At 49.9% G+C, this 18,037-nt stretch overlaps 1 protein-coding gene and 1 pseudogene across 1 annotated transcript in view; one reads left to right on the top strand and one right to left on the bottom strand.

The window, feature by feature from the left end:
• Nucleotides 1–377: 377 nt before the first annotated feature.
• On the bottom strand, nucleotides 378–5,052 carry LOC119090212 (trypsin-1-like; annotated as a pseudogene).
• An 11,491-nt stretch (nucleotides 5,053–16,543) lies between these two features.
• Nucleotides 16,544–18,037, top strand: part of LOC119090310 (serine protease 44) — a 28,640-nt gene continuing 27,146 nt past the window's right edge. Inside the window, exon 1 of the mRNA XM_037213096.1 lies at nucleotides 16,544–16,621. Coding sequence (XP_037068991.1) covers nucleotides 16,574–16,621 — 48 coding nt within the window. The 5' untranslated portion in view covers nucleotides 16,544–16,573. The remainder of the gene's footprint in view (nucleotides 16,622–18,037) is intronic.

The following is an 18,037-nucleotide window of genomic DNA, read 5'->3' as shown; positions in this document are numbered from 1 at the left end:
AATTATCCGACAAGTGGATCCTCACACGTGTCTCCTAAATACTCGGAATAAAGCCACACTGAAGCGAATATCCGTGCTTTAGTCTGATACGGATGCATTTCATTTCTACGGATGTTTCCAGAGCAATGGACTCGGCAGCTAACTTATGGTGATAAATGGTACGATTATCACTGGTATCGTGATCAATGAGGTGATGATCAATGAAATGACTATCACAGGTATGCTGACCAATGATATGATGATTAATGATGAGTAATAACATGATGATCAGTGATTTGACGATCAATGATGTGATGATCAATTATATGGCGATCAGTGATAGACGTCGCATGGAGTGTGAAGCACCGTAAGTTAACTGCCGCTCACGCGTCAAATTCTCAGCTGGTCGTACCGGAGACGCGGGTGTAGACGCCTGGGAATTTCGGCAGAGCGCAGGCGTTGCCGAAGCTGACGATGCCACCTAACGTGTAGACAAAGTTGCTGTCTTTCAGCATCATCGGGCCGCCGCTGTCGCCCTGTGAAGAAGCAGTGTCAGCATACAATGCAGATTGTATCATACAATATCTCGACATGTCTGAAAATTCCATTCAAATGTGTGTGGGGAAACTACGGTTTGTTCATACTGCAGTCAAATCGAAAAAACACGCTCTTGACAAATAAACAACCGCACGCAATTTGCTGCACCAATTTGGTGCACCTTGTGATCGGTTCACACCCGGCAACCAACACCGAGCCAGCCCCGCCCCGCCCGCCCGCACGCACCTGGCACGAGTCTCGTCCTCCAGCATCCTCCCCTGCGCAGATCATGTTGGCCGTGATGCGGCCGCCGCCGCCCGAGTAGCTCTGGTCGCACTGGGCGTTGCTGACCACCGGCACGTTGACGTGCTGCAGCACCTCCGGCTGCTGCGACTCGCCAGACTGGAGCACGCCCCAGCCGGCGAGCGTGGTCGTGCGCCCCTCGAAGCAGGCGGCGCCGCCGGCGGAGCAGCGCGCCGTCGGCAGGCACACCGGCCGCACGCGACCGTCCGGGTCACGGAGCAGCGAGCGCAGGGAGGTGTCCACCCTGCCACGCCGCACGCCAGGTCAGGGTAGGGCACAGCAGGGAAGGGCAGACTGGCGGCGCGCACCTATTTGTCCGGGTCACGGTTAAGCAAAGACAGGCAGGGTAGGGCACAGCAGGGTAGGGCAGACTGGCGGCACGCACCTATTTGTCCGGGTCACGGTTAAGCAAAGACAGGGTCGTGTTCAGTCTGTGGCGGTCAGGTCAAGGCAACGCAGGGTAAGGCAGGGAAGGGCAGGTCACTCGAGGCAGGTGGAAACTGTGGAATTGAGTTAACGGACAAGGTTGGGGACGACAGAAAGCGCCTGAGCATGTTGGGCGAGCAGGTGGTTGGCAATCTGAGACGAGGCAGAGCATGGTCATGTCGGGGTCACCAGGTCAGGGTTAGGGTCATGACCCATTAGTCACGCAGAGGGGGATGAATAGAGTTTGGTAAAGTGAGGCGGTGTGAAGTAACCGCATCGGTCAGGTCCACTACGACATCCAGGTCAGGTCGGGTCAGATCAGGTTAGGTCAGGTTAGGTCAGGTCAGGTCAGGTCGGGAAAATAGACAGATATGTGAACGCAGGTCGACGATCCTGGGTAGAGGTCTTCACATAATGAATTTGTTTGCCAAAAGAGGATTAATCCACTGAATGCGTTAGACTTTATCTGAAAATTTCCAAAAATCGTACGGGAGTTTTGGGGTGAGATTTGGCGCTGAGAATCCCTGAAGAATTCGGGAGCACCAAGGACGTGGGCGTCATCTTTTTTTCGGAATTATTGAGCCGAGTCATCGGTATCAAGGATGGAGGTGATTAAAATATCATGTTCGCCTGGTGAGTGAATATATACATAAAGGACACACCATGCGAGGAACATGGTACGATCAATTATACCATCAGTTATATTTGGACATCGATTCCATAAATAAGCGATGCGTCTCATAAGCTCACGTCGACACCTTATATTTGGCCAATAAGCGATTGACTTCGACAGATTAACACGCTTTGTTGGTTTGCTCTGCTGGAAAGGGATGATACTGAAATTTTCATTTTCAGGGGGGCGGGTGGGCCTGTCATACGAAATAAACTTGAATTGTGTTGGATCGTGCTGAATTTTGAATTATGAGGCATGGAGATTTCCATAACCGTCAATGCAGTTTGGGTACGCCGTCCGTTGTTTTTTTTTTTACCCGGAATGCATTGCGATGCCTTTGGAACGCACGAATGGCAAAGCCCGATATTGATATTCCCATTCCGCATATGGCTAACATGATAACTCCTCAAGCTTCGACAATAAGAGATCGCCACGTGTTTACCTTAGGAGAGCCAGATCCCTGTTGCTGGTTTCATTATCGTAGCGTGGATGCAGCAAAATATTCGTAACTTGCTTAGGAAGTTGGTCGTCGTCGTTAAGTCGCTTATGCTTCCTCACTAGAATTCTTATATTTTCCTTCCGCTGTCTGAAAAAGAAGCAGTCATAACGCGCCCATTCATCGCCTTTTCATGACGGCAGTCACGACAAAGTGACGGCAGTTGGTCAGTTACTGGTCTGACCTGACGGAAAGCGATCCGATGGGCCTGAGCCGCGCTTTCCCTCGCACTCTCGATCCCTCGTGATCTCTCGTGATCCCGCGCGATTCCCCGTGATCTTTCGTGATCCCGCATCATCCCTCGTGATCCCGTGTAATCCATCATGATCTTTCCTGATCCCTCGTGATCTCATGTGATCCCTGGTGATCTTTCCTGTTCCCTTGCAATCCCTTGTGATCCCTTACGATTCCTCGTGATCCCTCGTGATCCCTCACACCAGCTCGAACCAGGACTCAAACGACCTGTCCACACGGAGCGCCCGGGGTCCAGTTAGTCCGTTGGTTACCACATCGCCCAAGCCATGGGTTTTGCTCTAATGGCCAGAGCAGTTTACGCACGCGGGATCAAGAAGTAAGGTTACTGCTGTGTTGAAGGAGTCTGTCAAGCAAAGTTGGTTCAAAGAAAATGCGTAGCGTTTTTTTTCCCCTGTGCGTACAGCAGAAGCTTCATTTTTCAGGGCGAGTTGTGGAACCATTTGGCATCGGTTTTTCAAATTAAAAAGCATGGCGACCATCACAACCATCGCTTTATGGCTTAATAAAAGCCGCGCAGTATTTTCTCCACGAATCGAAGCACGCCGTGGAACTCTTGTCTGCCTCGTGGCGAGCCCATGGTAATAAGATTGGAGACGTCGGTGGCACGCAGCGACCTTGACCTAACTGATGCCAAGAGTGAGATGTAGCGAGAGCCAGGACGGCCGGACTTGTCTGGGGCAGGTGTGTCGCGGGAAGGTCGCTGACCTCACTCGGCTGACGTCACTCACCCGTATACGCAGTGGGCCGCAGTTAGCACGAAAACGCTCGTTGATGATGGTGCCTCCACAGAATGGACTGTTGCCGAATTGAGACACTAGACCAACCTAGAGATAGAAATGAACGCTATTACACAAACAATGCGGCCACTTCATTAATGCAGATCGATGGACAAGGTGCTGGTCGTGTAGTATACTGATGAAATCATCGCTTGCATTGCACACATGCAGCCACTACCCAGATATTTTGACGAAGAAAATTTTGCGTAAGTTACCGAAATGCCTGAATTGCTATCACTTAGGAAGCAAGGAACGCAGCGTCGTTAAGCACGAACCACGTTCTTGATGAGCCCAGAGTCTGTTCCAATCAAGGACACATCTACTTACCAGCCAGGGGTAGGCGTTCGGTGGAGCATCTCTTCCTCCGACGATCCGCAGACGATAGTTGGTCTTGCCACATATTGGGTCATTGATTCCGACTGGTGCCGAAGAAGTTCCGCCAGTCTGTCCCCCCGTCTGTCCCCCCGTCTGTCCACCCGTCTGCCCGCCCGTCTGTCCACCCGTCTGTCCACCCGTCTGCCCACCCGTCTGCCCACCCGTCTGCCCACCAGTCTGCCCACCCGTCTGCCCGCCCGTCTGTCCACCCGTCTGCCCGCCCGTCTGCCCACCAGTCTGTCCGCCCGTCTGTCCACCCGTCTGCCCACCCGTCTGTCCACCGTCTGCGGCTAACGCCTCCACGGAGCACCGAATCCGGCCGTGGTCAGACCGACTGGTCTGAAGCTGCACCACCAGCTTGCCCTGGTAGATGTGGCTGGGTGAATTATTGCCGTGAAACAGCTGGAACCTGCTCCCTTCGCTCCGCACCACCAGGTAATCACGTGACCCCAGTTGGTTGTCCTGACAGGTCAGCAAAAGCGTGCTGCCCTGGCTCCACACCTGTCGAAAGGAGGCAGGTCAGCAGGAGGGAGGCATACCACTCCTGTCTGCGAAAGCGGGCGAAGTTAGGACGGGGCAGTCAGCTCTGTTGTTAGTTTACATGCTGTTCTGGAGCACGTAGCAGCTGTTCGGCCTGCCAGGGTTTCAGGCGACGTGAACAGGTTCCGCGGACGCTGCTCAGCCAAACAACAGCAGACTCCGCAGGTAAGGGGCAGCGACGGGGCTTAGCGATGCGCCGCTGGGTTTCTGGGAGTAAGCTACTAATTCCAGAAACTCACAAATAATGGTTAATATCAGGCTACCCATCAGCCAGTGGCGCAGGCACCCAACGATTGGTGGGTTTTTTAAACATTGGGGATTTCTTTACACTTCAGTGAGCACTCTGAACCCGAGAGCCAGAGCCTCAGAAAATTCCTCTTGTGGATCTATGGAGTTTGTGTCACGCATTTTGTTATGTTTACGGCATTTAAATGAAATATTTCGCCTTTAAATATACCGAAACAAGCATCAGATGTCATGAAACAAGCTCACTCCTAACTGACGGTATGCTTTTTAAGTGGGAAAGGCTGCTCTAAAAAGCGCAATTCTCTGTTTAGTAAAAATGCTCCTCATTGCGTCATGGCTCGTTTACGTCATCGTACCTTTCACAACATTGATTCATACCCAACTGACGGTCGCTATGTCTGGAAGTCTTGCTCACGAAGACTAGATATGAACGCCTCGGCAATCATATTTATATTAGCCTTAATCGACGCATGACTTATGAAACGGTAGAATTTAAATGACGTTTTATGACGTCATGAATACCAAGGTGACTTTGAAATTGTCTCCCCGAAATACTCTCCCCTCCCATTTTCGCGGACGTGTCACTCAGAAACAAGATGAGCTTAGGCCTTTAGGGCAGGGCTGTGGACAGCACCGAAAGGTCTTCAAGGTTGCCATTTCAATTCAAAACCATGTACAAAATGCGGAACGCTCCCTTTAACACACCCCTAGGAAGTCGATCAAACACCCTTCGTTCGGGTGAAGGGTCAGTTTGACAACCTGAGATCTCAAAAACTGAAAGAGCTAGAGACATCAAGCACAGGGTGTCTTGGCCTGTACGTGATCTCACTTGTGTCAAAATGTTAGCCTCCTAGATAATAACCTGCGGGTCAAAAAATGTCAAACAAGATCAAACTCAAGGCTGGTATCCAAATTACCCAAAGTCTAGATACCTGTTCTAAGCAAAAGGTCACACAAGGTTAGTGACCTTGTGAAAACTTTCTGAGGTCATGGCGACCAAAATCATACACAACTGCTTTGACTTCTGCATTTAGATGCGCGTAAAAGATGACGATAGAGAGTATGTTCCTTAAAAAATGTTGATCTGGGTCATTCTAGATTAGTGACCCATTGTGACCTTTAAAAAGCTCATGGGATGTGCATGATGCGGTGTCTGTCACCAATAAATTCGAAATGTGCAACAGAAGCTGTCCTATACGGTAAGCTCCAAGTAATACAACGAGTTGGTTTTGGCCTTTGTCTTACCTTTATACCTGAACCTAGGTCAATTGAGCGTGTTCATTGAATTTTTGTGTTGTCTAAAAAACTATCGGTGATGCATATGGCTTAGTCTAACACCCCGTTGCTGCATCAGATTGAAATATTCCCTAGAAATTGTCTTCGCTGAATCCAAGGCCCAGCTTTGACCTGCCGTAGGTCAGAGACCTTCAAGGTACATTCCAATGTTTGATACCAAACGATCCACTATTTAATTGTCCACCACTATGCAAATTTGGGCACGGCTGCAACGCACCGTTCGGAAATCATTTCGGAAAAACGTGGGTGAGCAGGAAATTGACCCCTACCCGAGAGCGCGTTAATTAAATCAGTCAGTCTGCAATTTCAGGTGCCCTCGTCCACTGGTGGGCCACTCACTCATAGGTGGGCTCCCCGAAGAAAAATATCGTCTCACGGTTTTGTAAACGTTTGTAAAACGTGCGTGAACGTAAGCGCCCTGACCGTATTTTGCTTCAATGACGATCATGGGACCAAAAACAATATAAAATTGATGTGCTTCTGCTGATGCCATGACGAAAAGATTGGCACTTGCACCTTGCGAAAACAGACGCAAACACGCATGTATAAACAGAACCAACAAGGACCAAAACGTTCTCGATGATGCATATGAGTATGCAGGTACCAGGACCAACTCATAACCACACGCACCATAAGCGGACGGAATGAAGCGAACGGTATTAGCACGGTGGCGAAGCGTATAATCTAGTCTTTGGGTATTACAAGCAATGAACTTTATCGCTCCTATACAGTAATGCAGGATACTTTATCGCTCCTATAATGCAGGATAATGCAGGATATCGCAAGCAGGCATTCCGGATCCACGAACCCGAAAACTCCACGAGTTCCAGACGTATGGCCCATATTGCCGCGGATACCCTGGTGACTGGAAAACTGCCTTGGCTCCATTCGTTATTGCAAAATTTCCGTAGTCAGGAACTGAAAGAGAAATTGTCGGTGTGATGGGTCGTTACACGCTTATGACGAACACAGTTCAACAAATGTTAATATTTGAAAATGGAATGAGTTACTGAAGAGCAAATAAAATCATATGTTTAATACAACAGCACCAACCAGGCACCCAGATTTCCTCAAAAAGGAAGACAACGTTATGCTCACTCCTCACTACTTGCTATTTCCAAATCTAAGTGTCATATGCATTGCGGTATATCAACAAAAAATAATCGGTGGGCCTACCTCGAAATTGTTATCTCAATAACGACGTTTAACGACTGTCAGCCGCACCTTCAGACATATGAATAAAGATAAACCCGTTGATCTAATACGTTGTGCAAACATCAGATCTCTTATACGACCTTCACCTTATTTTCATAAAGCAAGGCGAATTATTTCAGGCTGAAGTTGATACAGCGAGCACGTCTCTCACCTATGCTGTGCCTGTCCACCAGATACGTCGGCATATCTTCCAGGTCATCTGGGGTAACCCAATTGAAGCGAAACGCGCGAGAGGCCGGGTCTTGCACCCCATTCGGCGCCGGCTCAGGCAGAAAGCCTTGTCGACGTCCGACTGGAGCGATCGAGAGCAGGTACTCCTCGAGAGAGGACGAGGACACCGAGGACAACAGAGCGTCCTCGGCGGTCGGGCCCAGGTCTTGGCCTGCATATTCCAGGGCCTGAATGCAATCTTGGCTTCGAATAACCTGTAAGTTAAAACGGCAAATATCAGCGATATGGGCATACGATATAAAAGTCCCGTAAACTTCCACAAGGTGTCATGTTCCTCAGGCAGATGTTAGATTTGCCTCTGGAAGGCTCTCCGAATAGAAAGCAGAGCTTGTGAAACTTAATATATAACTGACTGACAAATCAAGAGCCGTCGACACGCCACAGCAAGAAAAGCTTTCAAACATAGCAGAGATTTAATTGTCCACATTTTTGACGCGTTTACCGTTCAGCACATGGTAATCCCGCCTTTTTAGACCACTACATCAATGTGTGCATATTGTAAGCTCATGATCATCTTCGGTAAAGGTCAAAGGACATTCTTATGTAACCCTCATTCACAGTTTTGAAGGAGGGTTGACCAGTTCTGATTTATATCAGTCTTTTTCGAGCCACGCACATAAGGAAAGCAAATTGTAAAGAATGTGCGTGATATACAACTAGTGCGCAAACCTGGTGACGGTAAACTGAATTAAAGCGAAGTTTTTGTATTATTCTTCGATGCTGTAGGTGAAATATTTTACATTCAGATTAGCGGCAGACGCAGACAAAAACTATGTATGTTTGAAAACAAGCTTAAATTCATAAAAGCTTGCTGTCTTGCTGCTCAACAAGCTGTCAGCTTGCTGACAGGACAAGCCCTTTTGAATGTACGTGACATCTATAATCCCTGTTCAAAGAACTCAGGCAGGTTGTCCATTTCAGACCCTTCCAAACTGCGAGCACCGCGCGTGAGTTTGCCGGTTTTTCCACGTTTGGCCGAACTTGTGCTGGTTGTAATTCGTCTGTGGGATTTGAAGGATGCAGCTATTTTACACTTAGTAAGGCTTTAAGGTCACGCTTGAACGTTGAAGTTACGACGTTGAGGTTCTGTGTTTTTGTATTTTCTGTGCTTTTGCGTTTGGATTTAAGACAAAAATTCACTGTTTCATTCAAAGAGTCGAAATCGTGCAGTCTGCTGTCTAAAAGTAAAAAGGCCCAAACGACACTATATCAAATAGTACTTAGACATTTCTTTCCTTTGGACTGAAATGTAAAAGGCCTCACCGCCATCAGCAAAAGTAGCACTTCGGTATTTTCGCCTTTGAACGGCAGTGCTGCTAAGCCCATCTCAGTACCAGTCACAGAAAAATTCCAATAAAAATCATCGCTTACAAACAAATTATGCACACTTCCAGCCTTAACACTGCTTACAAACTTCACAGTACAGGCACGTTTACTGCGACCTACCACGGCACAAACGTACTGCTACTGTCAGAAAACTCAGACACACAATAAACTTACCTGTCGCATAGGACAAACATATCGCCCATGAACTTCGCTATTGAATTGTCGCGGCAGTCCTAGGTTTGTTCTTGACGTTAATTTGCAACCTGTTCGTTTGGAACTTCGGTGTAGTGGCATCAAAGAAACTTTCAGCAAATGTGACAAACCCTTTCTGAAGAGATCTCTGCTTGAATTTCATTTTCGAAAGCGTTTTCTGTACCCCATGAAATTCTTTACAACGAAAAGATATTCAACTTTGATGCTACTGAGCTTAAAAGAGAGAGAAAAAACAACTGGTTGAGAAGACGTGCAAAATTCATATAAGATATCTTCGAGGACATGAAACTGATGACGCCTCAAAAATTTAACACGCACCCGGGTGACCAGCTGGGTACCCTTCGCTCGGGTGGGGGTCAATTTGATGCCCCCGAGATCTCGGGAACTAAGGGAGCTAGAGACACGAAATTTGCAGGGTGTGTTGACCTGTACATGAATTCACTTGATCAAATTTTCAGGTTCCTAGGTCATGACCTCCGGGTCAAATAAACTCAAACAAGGCCAAAGTCTACGTTTGGTCTCCAAAGTGCTTCCAGAACCTAGACAACTGTTTCTAAGCAAAAGGTCACATGCTCATTTAAGGTCAGTGACCTTGTTTAACCTTTTGAAGGTCCTGGTGACCAAATTCCAAAAGACTGCTCTGAGTTTTGCTTTTGAATAAGCGACAAAGGTGACGCTAGGCAGTATGTTTCTAAAAACAAAATGTTGACCTGGGTCATTTTAGGTCAATGACCTATTCTGAACGCTAAGAAGTCTATGGCAGGTGTATGATGTGGTTCCTGCTATCAATGAATTCGAAATGAATACCAGAAACTATCGCAAGCAGCCCTAGAGTGACAAAACAGGTTGGTTTTGACTTTGGTATGACCATATCTGAACGACGGTGAAGTTAATTTGTTCATTCAATACTTGTGTTGCTTAAGAGAGCATATCAGAGATGTATGGCTTCATCTAGCACTCCGTTGTTGCATAAGATCGAACGATTCCCTAGAAATTGACTTCGCTGAAACCATGGCCTGAATTTGATCTGTCATATGTCAGCGACCTTACATGGTACATCTAATTTTTTATACCAAACAATCCACCATTCAATCGTCTACAGTCATATAAAGTTTGGCGCGGCTACACCGCGCCGTTCGGAAGCCATTCTGGAAAACTTTCGGGGGGTCAATTTGACCCCACCCGAGTGCGATAAAAAACAATGCGATATTCCCTGCATATAGTTTGAATATCACAGTTTACTGCACAGCCCGCCAGGATCCTCAAAAATAGATGAGGGGAGGGATGGTATCAGCAACCATCCATGTCAATACGCGCGCGATGCCTCCTAAGAATGCAGCATGCACAATATGTTTTGCAAGAGCGTCATTTCAAAATGGTCAGGAAGCAGAAAATGACATCAGTAGAACCGAGAGCAAATGTGTCAGAGACAATGAAGCTTTTGAACCACTCTCTGTCGTAAATGTAAGGAATACCATCCGTACAACTGGATACACGTCCTTTCAATTCAATCTAATCATTCGAATTTTAACCATTAACACATTCCTAAGCCCAATGTGAGTACGAGAAAACAATATATGTTCGTTCTGTACAGAAGCTCGTGAAACATAAAAACACTTATTTTTGGCATGTGAGTGTGTTTAAAAATGATGGAACAAAATTTCCCGATGTTTATCGGGATGTGGCTTGAGACAACTCAAAAACAAAGAAAAAATACTCGGTGACTGCAGCAGGAAAGTTATAACCCACATCATCACAGTTGCAAAATGCCCTGTGTACGATGCAGGTGGTGGAGATATTCGTCCACATTTCATTGCTTTAAAACGCTACTTAAACGATACTTTGATACTGAAAAATCATAGCCAAAAGGCACGGAAAAATTTGGGAATTTAAGAAAAAGTAGAATGATTGATGGACAAATGTAAATTCCGATGTTATACAATAGATTGAAAAAGCTTTGGTAAGGTTACCAAAACATTATATTCTTCCTCCATCCTACGCGGGACCTTCCTTTCCCCGCGTCCTTCTAGCCCCCCCCCCCCCCATGCCCTGGGCCTCGATCTCTTAAACGTGCCGTTTGATCCCGCCGCGGCTGGCTGGCTGGCGCTCCAGCTCGCGTCGTTGCGCACCCCACAGCGTGGCCTTGCCAATATTACCGCCACCGCTTCGCTTCTATTAACACCGCCTCCTCCCTCTCCCCCCCCCCCCCTTTTACTTCGCTGCCGCCCCCTCTGCCGCCGCTGCTGCCGCTAGCGTTGCTCTCGCCTAGCCGCGTGCAGCCGCGCTGGGTCACACGGCCGCGCCGGACTCTTGCGAAATAGACTCAAGCTCCGATCATGAGGACTCACCACCAAAACCGTCAAGAGGACGGCGCGAAGGCACGAGGTGACCACCATCGCGGCCGAGCGCGGCGAACGTGCGTTCGGCTGCGCCGCCGCAAGACTAAGAGAAGACCCACGGGGTGGCGGACGGAGCCGCGGATGCAGAACAGGTTTGCGATTTCCGCTGAAGGCACCCAGGCAGCTTGCACAGGTCACTAAGCGATGCCGTCAGTATGTCCTCTAATGCAACTGGGGAAGCCTGACCACAGAAATACCAGACAGCCAAAAGGCGAACAATGGCTAATGAGGCGATCGGGGATAAATCTGTTTGAGAAGCGACTTGTCATTCGACTTCCCGCATTGCCGGCGGCGCAGGGCTGAGCCTGGCTACGCGGGTGCACGCAAGTTCCCATTTCTCTGAGTTTCGGCATAAGGCGTGAGTGGTGTAAGACGTGGTGAAAGTCGGGCAAGTCTGAGTTTCCGTGTAAATCGTGGCCATTTCTTCACTTCGGTAGGATACGCGGTGTACTGCCGCACAACGTCCGCTACACAACGCCTGCAGCCTCTAATGCAACGATGCACAATTACCCTTGAGAAGACAACTCAGCCGGTAAAAGCCGGCTTCTATGGAAGAAGACACAGAGCATCAGACAGATCAGTTGCACTCACACAACATGGAGGAAGGTATGTCAGAGCCTCGACGATCCCCAAACCAGGAAGGCAACCGTATAAAGCCGCTCAGCCGGGTCGGTGAGCTCGACCGCGGACTGTCTTAGTCGGAAGAAGCTTTTCACTTTAATGCATTTGCTGCATTTTTTCTCGAGGCCCTGCCCTCTCCATTGGGGACTCGCGTGCCCACTGTTGCACCAAACACCAGAGCCGTCACCGCCACTGGGGTCGGTGGGGGGAGGGGCGTTCACCGCCACTGGTGTCGGTGAGAGGGGTCACTGCCACTGGAGTCGATGAGGAGGGGTCACCGCCACTGGAGTCGGTGAGGGGGGTTCACTGCCACTGGGATCGGTGAGGGGGGTCACCGCCACTGGGGTCGGTGAGGGGGTTCACCGCCACTGGGATCGGTGAGGGGGTCACCGCCACTGGGATCGGTGAGGGGGGTCACCGCCACTGGTGTCGGTGAGGGGGTCACCGCCACTGGCGTCGGTGAGGGGGGTCACTGCCGCTGGAGTCGATGAGGAGGGGTCACCGCCACTGGGGTCGGTGAGGGGGAGGGGCGTCACCGCCACTGGGGTCGAGGAGGCCTGAATTCCAGTAGCAGATTTGTTTTTGTTGCATCATCTGAGACGGACCAAAATAAAACTGGAAAGCAGTTCCACCTCAGGTGTGGTGACGTTCGTGCCAAGGACCAGTGTGCCGGGTGAAAGCCGGTGAACTGATATCTAATGGCCGGCGTTTCTCAATATTTGTAGCTGCGGCAATAGCGTTACATCGCGCATAGCCGAGTTCCTAACCGCACAAGCGTGCATTTATCGGCGTCCTGAAATCTCTGTATTGGGATGGTAGGCTGCTCGTGGATATCCTGATCTTCTCGCTTCACAAACGCCAAAGTTAGGAGCATTATCCTTGTCAGAACGGATAATAAGCACTGGAATGTTACCAACGAGAGGCAAATACATAGCTACATACACATGTATACACGCACAGCATTTACATATACTATGTCGCTGCTGCACAATAAGCAAGAGCGTGTAGATCAGGCCGCACAATTGTTTTCAATGTCAAACTTGTTCAAACCTCTGTTTTTGCACCAAGCACGATATATTGGTTGCCAAACCGATAGATTATGTATGTACAAACTGCTTTATGTACGTATAAGTATTATGTATGTATATATATATATATATATATATATATATATATATATAAATAGTATATATTCCAGCCACGGATGAAATTTGGTGTTAAATTCGTTTCCCAATATACAAATGCGATGGTCAAAGCAATTTAGCTACCGGTCTCCAAATATCTTACTCGAGTCGCGAATCTTAGCAGACCGATTCAGTCGTGGTGCCGGCGTGCCTGGGCGATTCCGGTCTGAAGTGCAACTGGAACACAGGCGGGATTTCTGCCGCACAGTGGCCGCGATAACTGGAATGGCACGTCCGACTGCGCACCGGTCAGCATCGGGTGGAATCAGGACTTCTTTGTTCGGCGTGAGCGCTTTGCCAAGTCAGACTTCCTAGCACGCAGGCCGAGACCTAGAAAGTGTCCCACGGCTTCCACACAGTCGTTTACATAACCGCCGATGGCCAGATGAGTCGAGGTGTTCTGGTAGTAATGAGAAAAAGTTGGCAATTATTTCCGGCCCGCTTGCCAGCTTCGGTACGACAGATATGTCGATATGTCGACACATATGATATGTCGACAGCGCCAACAGCGAGAAGCCATTGTTCAGAGGATTGCACGATTGTTCATGCCTTATATCCAGTGTAAGCCATGATTTCACATGGGTTCACTAGCACGCAGGTGCAATGTGCCATCGCTACGTCTTCTGGTGCTTGTCACTTTGGATTATCTTACGTCTCTAATTGTGTTGCGACAACATCTATGATGAGAATCCCGACCCCGTCACCAATGTGGTTACCTGGGGGCGTACCTATCAACACAAACGGAGAGAGAGGGACAAAGCGAGAGAGAGAGAGAGGGGGGAGGGAGAGGGATGGGGAGGGGAGGGGTAGAGAGGAAGGGGAAGGAGAGTGAGAGGGAGGAGAAATGGAGAGGGAGGAGAGGAGGGAGAGGAAGGAGGGAAGAGGAAGAGAGAGAACTCGCCATTTGTACTGATGAATATCAAATTCACATCAACTCACTACTACGGACAGGACACTGAAACACTATCCTTTTCAGCGACCTTCAAGAAAGGCTCTGCAGAACACTGAAGCTGCCCACATCCACAGCGCAGTATGTATAAGCGCATGTGCACGACTCAGACCGTGCCGTACATAGTCTGATGCACCCGGTGCGCTGACGCAAGCCGCAGCCGCAGCACGGCGCGCGGTCGGCGGTGCCGATCCGGGACCGGTGACGGGGCCATTGACCTGGTCGCACGGACCGGTGGCTCGCTGCACTCGCACGGCAAAAATCTGCCGGGCCTGCACAAAGCCAGAGGCGCGGCGCCCCTGGAAGTCGCATCACCGGGCCGAAACTCGGCGTTATCCCATTTGGGGAAAACAATTTTTCAGTGGTGCAGGTTTTCACTGTTGCGTTTGTTGCACCTAGAAACGCTCGGGTGCGGTGGAGGCGGTGCAACAAGGGAAGCCCGCTTGGCCCAGGACTGCGGAAAGGTTTAAAATAGCCATCGACACCTGAAAGTCATCCTAAAATGTAACACCTGTTCTTTCGTGCAAATGTGTTTTCATGGCGTAGGAACAGAAACGCCGCAAGCCAGGATAAATTTCAGGCACCGCTGCAGGTACAATTAGTGCTACATAGGTCCTAATAGGTAAGTTATCAAGTGCATTTGCGAGTGACATTCTGCATATGGTATTTGTATAACATTTATAGGTTTATTCATAGAAGAATTAGAATGGAAAGATAGATGCAATATTTCCTCCACATGCCTGTATTGAAATAAACATAAGTACTGAACTATCAATATCACTACCGATACTCGTCTCGATAAAGGCATGCAGCCGAAATGTCACATCTAGCTATCTATTCTCTTGGTTATTTAACAAGGAATAGGCTGTTAATGCTGTCTGAACTAGATCTTAATGGGATAGTGTTAAATGGCGTTAAATCAGTACACCAGTTTCGAAGATATAGATGAGCTTTAGTCACCGTGCTTCAAAGGTGGGACACCCACGCGCCCAGGCCCTCTTTGAGTGGGACACTCACAATAGAGTATGACTAGGTGACCTCTGACAGCCAAGGAAGCCTCCTCTTGTAGCATAAAAATGCCTTATTCCAATTTCGGATCTTCCGGAGTTAAAGGGTGAGGGTGGGTAGGTGGAGCCTGATGGCTTGGTGGCCCTTTTCTTTACTGCTGCTAGGTCCTGAGCAGCAAAGGCGCCCTCATTACTCAAGTACTCAAGAGGTCGTGACGCCATGCAGCCGCTTTTCTTCAGAGGCTGTATGGGCCCTCCCTCAGGAGGAGTTTCTGGAGATTGCGGAGATCCTATAGGGAGAAAACCTCTAGTCGTTTTGCGCAGTCCAAGACTCTCGTACTGTCCAAATGTCCGCATGGTTCATGGATGATAGACACATAGATCCACATGGATAATTTGTCACTAAGACAGGAAGAGAGAACCTCAGCGCGAACACATACCATGCTAAGCTACGAAAGAGACCTGCTCTTAACTTTAGATCAATTTCTGGGCACTCTTAACACCCATGCTATGGACAGAAGTATCATCGTAAATTGTACGTTGCAATATTGGAGCGATGTGGCGGTATGGTACCGCAGCGGTATGGCGTACCCGGTACGGTACAGCAGCGGTATGGCAGACTCGGTACGGTACCGCAGCGGTATGGTGTACCCGGTACGGTACAGCAGCGGTATGGCAGACTCGGTACGGTACCGCGGCGGTATGGCGTACCCGGTACGGTGCAGTAGCGGTATGGCAGGCCCGGTAGAGTACTGCAGCGGTATGGCAGACTTGGTACGGTACCGCAGCGGTATGGCGTACCCGGTACGGTACAGCAGCGGTATGGCAGACCCGGTACGGTACCGCAGCGGTATGGCGTACCCGGTACGGTACAGCAGCGGTATGGCAGACTCGGTACGGTACCGTAGCGGTATGGTGTACCCGGTACGGTACAGCAGCGGTATGGCAGGCCCGGTACAGTACTGCAATGGTATAACAGACTCGGTACGGTACTGCAGCAGTACGGCTGACCCAGTACAGTACTGCAACGGTATGACAGACTCGGTATGGTACTGCAGCAGTACGGCTGACCCGGTACAGTACCGCAACGGTATGACAGACTCGTTACGGTACCGTAGCAGTACGGCTGACCCGGTACAGTACTGCAACGGTATGACAGACTCGGTATGGTACTGCAGCAGTACGGCTGATCCGGTACAGCACTGCAGCAGTACGGCAGACTCGGCATGGTACCGCAGCGGTGCTGCAGACCAGGTGCAGCCCAGCCACAGCGGGCCGGCCCGTCGCCGGTACCGCAGCGGTGTGGCATGTCCGGTGCGGTATGACTGTACCCGGCCCCGCCGCAGCCTTGCGGTGGGCGGCCAGTCCGCGCTCCTGGCTGATCGAGCAGTGATCCGGGCGGGCCACGTGTCGAGTCACTCGCTCCGACCGGTTCTTGGTCTGGCTGAAAACAGCGCAGCTTTCGGGGGCGCTGCCATTGCACGCGGCGTGCAGAGGTGCCTCAGAGGTACCTCCTCTCCCGCCCCATGGCGTCGCTGCTGACAGTCTCTGTCCTCCTCGTGCTGGCGGCTCAGGTGAGAGCGCCCTCTGGCTGTTTGATCGAGACTGTGTGAAGGTCGCCCCGCGGTCATCCGCCCGGTAAGCGTGCGCGCGTGTGCGTCAGGGCCGTTGACCCGCTGAAGCTTGCAAAGCTGTCATTTGTCGGTGGCGGTCCGTGTGCGCCGATCCAGTTCAGTAACTCCGATCCAGTTCAGTAACTCCGCTTCAGTTCAGTAATTCCACAGTTCAACCTGCGGTCCGGCCTGAGTACATATTGAGATGGTCTGTGGGTGATTGTTGGTCATGATTTTGAGTGGTAAACTGCACCTTTTCGTGTACTAAAAACGCATCTAATATGGGGATGCAACACGACTAGTGTTCGTGCTGTTATGATACAAAAACATCGCTGCCAAACCGGCATTTTTAGGAAGCAAATTTATCCCTGCAATCATACGCCACGGTGCTCTCGCATGCACGGATGCTTGATGGGGATTACAGTGAGTCAAGTTCGGCGCATGCTGGGTGCTCCTTGTGAGTAACTCCCCACGCTCACAGCATGATCAGCTGCTTGCATGGTCAGCAATGAATACATCACTGCTTTTATTAATCTTGGAAACAGGCACACAAACACTGACTCGATTTTCGCGCGCAGAACGGGTTCAGGTTCACGGCTGTGCAAACGTTATCTGAGCAGCGCCGGCGGGAGCGCTCTGCGCACCTGTCCGCGCAGGCAGTGACACGCACGACTGCGTTGCGACGCGCTGGTCCAGTGGTGTGTGTGGGTGAGTGGTGTTTAAATGCTAGGGAGTGCCGGGACACGCGGCGCCATGGTGAAGATTTGCCCTCCTTGACCGAGGAAGACGGCCACCGTGGTCGAAACCAAGACGCCTGGTGCATTCATGTCCCGCAAGCCTTGTCTCAAGCAGCGGACCCGCAGCGGGCACCCACGGCTTCAGTCGTGCAGCGGGCGTCGGTGGAAGATGGGCTAACAGCAGCGCTCACCATTTGGTCCTGTTAAGCAGAGGTCACGGGGAGATGAAACTAGCAAAAATCTTGATGGATAGTGAATCGTACGACGTTCGATTTAACACTTAAGTCTTGGACAGCGACATTCCCGCTCAAAACAGCCTTATACCTTGTGAGCGTGAGCTCAAAAAGTTGCGGCATCCTGTACGAATGTGCCTCAAAAAGCAAAAGTCACAGCAACTAACTGTTCATTCAGAATTTTTGGTCCAGTACAGATCTGCAAGGTACAAATGTAGCATATTAGCATAATCTGGTGGTGAGTCCCTGGCCTTGTTTCAAGCAAAAAAGATCCATGAAGTATCCAAAAACACCAGTTTGCTTTGGGATCGTCATTCCGCATCGGTTTCAAACATGTATGCACACATACACACACACACGCTCAAACACACACACACACACACACACACACACACACACACACACAC

The sequence above is a fragment of the Pollicipes pollicipes genome, unplaced genomic scaffold (genome assembly GCF_011947565.3).
Source record: "Pollicipes pollicipes isolate AB1234 unplaced genomic scaffold, Ppol_2.1 Scaffold_3087;HRSCAF=3621_pilon_pilon_pilon, whole genome shotgun sequence".
In the NCBI taxonomy this organism is placed as follows: domain Eukaryota; kingdom Metazoa; phylum Arthropoda; class Thecostraca; order Pollicipedomorpha; family Pollicipedidae; genus Pollicipes; species Pollicipes pollicipes.
The sequence above is the reverse complement of the archived record's forward strand: the minus strand, read 5'-3'. Positions and strand labels throughout refer to the sequence as shown.